This window comes from Austrofundulus limnaeus, unplaced genomic scaffold (assembly GCF_001266775.1).
Source record: "Austrofundulus limnaeus strain Quisiro unplaced genomic scaffold, Austrofundulus_limnaeus-1.0 Scaffold2047, whole genome shotgun sequence".
NCBI classification, from domain to species: domain Eukaryota; kingdom Metazoa; phylum Chordata; class Actinopteri; order Cyprinodontiformes; family Rivulidae; genus Austrofundulus; species Austrofundulus limnaeus.
In genome coordinates this window covers 38,596-40,333 of record NW_013954449.1, presented here as the reverse complement: position 1 = coordinate 40,333, position 1,738 = coordinate 38,596, and the positions used below count along the sequence as shown (strand labels likewise).

Here is a 1,738-nt window from a genome sequence, read left to right as displayed (position 1 = left end):
ACTTTTAATACTTAAGTAGATTTTGTGTCAGAAATTTACTTTTGATACTTAAGTTAAAAAAATATCAGATACTTTAAGACTTTTACTCAAGTAATATTTTTAGAGAAGACTTTAACTTTCACCAAAGTATTTTTATGATAAGATATTTGTACTTTTACTCATGTATCACTTTGAGGTACTTTATACGACACTGTATATATATTGCTTTTTCACTTGACCTCCAAATACCTTAGCTGACAAAAATATCATTAGACCAATAAAGCTTGAGTACAAACAAGAGGTCTGACTTCAACATAAACTGTAGGTGTGACTCTCTGGTTAAAACATGTTTGTCCTCCATTCGGTGTTTCTTACCGAGGSCAGAGTTTTCAGACATTTTWCTCAAGTAAGAGTAGTGATACTTCACACTAATATTACTCAAGTTAAGAAAAAAGTATGGTGTAGTACAGGGATAGTCAGTCCTGGTCCTCGAGGTCCGCAGACCTGCGTGTTTTACCTTTTTCCTTCTCTAAYAYACCTRATTCAGTCAGTGAATKACCTCTTCCAAGTCCTGCAGAAGCCTGAAAATCATCCATTCATTCAAATCAGGTGTGTTGGAGCAGAGAAACAAGTAAAGCGTGCAGGGTTGCAGCCCTCGAGGACCAGGATTGACTATCCCTATCATTTATTTTTTCCAAAATGTTACTTAAAAAATGTAACTGAGTAAATGTAACTACTACCCACCTCTAGAGTTGTTAACCTGGTAACACATTCATTATTTTATTTCTTTGAATAAAAGGACAGTAACAGTTAAAAGAAACAAAATAAGTTAAAATCAGTTTGTTTAGGTTAAAATTCAGCTCAATTTGATGGTTTACTTTTTATCAGACTACACACAAAAAGCCAACTGGCATCAAAATCCTACCTCATGTCAACAGATTCTTACTATAAAAAGAGTCATTTATTACACATCTAATATGGGTTTATTTATCTTCATTTGTTCCCAGATGTACCTAAAGTCCTCCTGGTGCCAGCAGGACCCCTGAGGGTCCGAGTGGGTGAGCCTGTGTCAGTGGAGTGCAGGGCCACWGGCAGACCACGCCCCACACTGACCTGGCAGCGCCAAGGCTCCTCCATGCAGCTGGCTACAGAGGAGATAAACAACGTTAACCTTCTGAAGGTGAAACTCTTGGAAAAATCAAGCGTTTGACTTTTCAGACAGGTTGAACATAACGTTTGTTTTCCTCAGTGGGCTGCAATACGACCAGAGGACTCAGGAGAGTATATTTGCTCAGCCGGGAACAACGTGGGGGCGTCAGAAGCCAGAATTGAGATCAGTGTGGAGGGGCTGCCTGGATCACCAGTGGCTTCAGTGAACATTGCAGAAATGACAGTAGTAGAGGGACAAACAGTTACGATGGAGTGTCAGGCATCTGGTAAGTCTGCTGCATGCTTGTGATATAAATATGTGTTAATTCTGGTCCCACTTCTTTGAGTGAATTTCCTTCCAGGCTCCCCTCCTCCTGAGATCAGCTGGTCCAAGCTGCGAGCACCACTGCCATGGAAACACACAGTCGTTGGTGGGGTTCTGACCCTGACCGCTGTGGGACGCCAAGACTCAGGGCAGTACATCTGCAACGCAACCAACATCCACGGTTACAGCGAGGCTTACACACAGATGGAGGTGGACAGTAAGTACACACAAATACACAGTTTATGCTTACTGTTTTGTTTTTGATTTATTTATTTATTTATTTAT

The 1,738-nt window shown here is 40.6% G+C and overlaps 1 protein-coding gene across 1 annotated transcript in view; it reads left to right on the top strand.

The window, feature by feature from the left end:
• Positions 1-1,670, top strand: part of sid4 (secreted immunoglobulin domain 4) — a gene marked incomplete at its 3' end in the record, with an annotated part of 5,673 nt that extends 4,003 nt beyond the window's left edge. The window contains 3 exon segments of the mRNA XM_014034310.1: positions 987-1,159; positions 1,229-1,415; positions 1,491-1,670. Coding sequence (XP_013889764.1) covers positions 987-1,159; positions 1,229-1,415; positions 1,491-1,670 — 540 coding nt within the window.
• Positions 1,671-1,738: the final 68 nt, after the last annotated feature.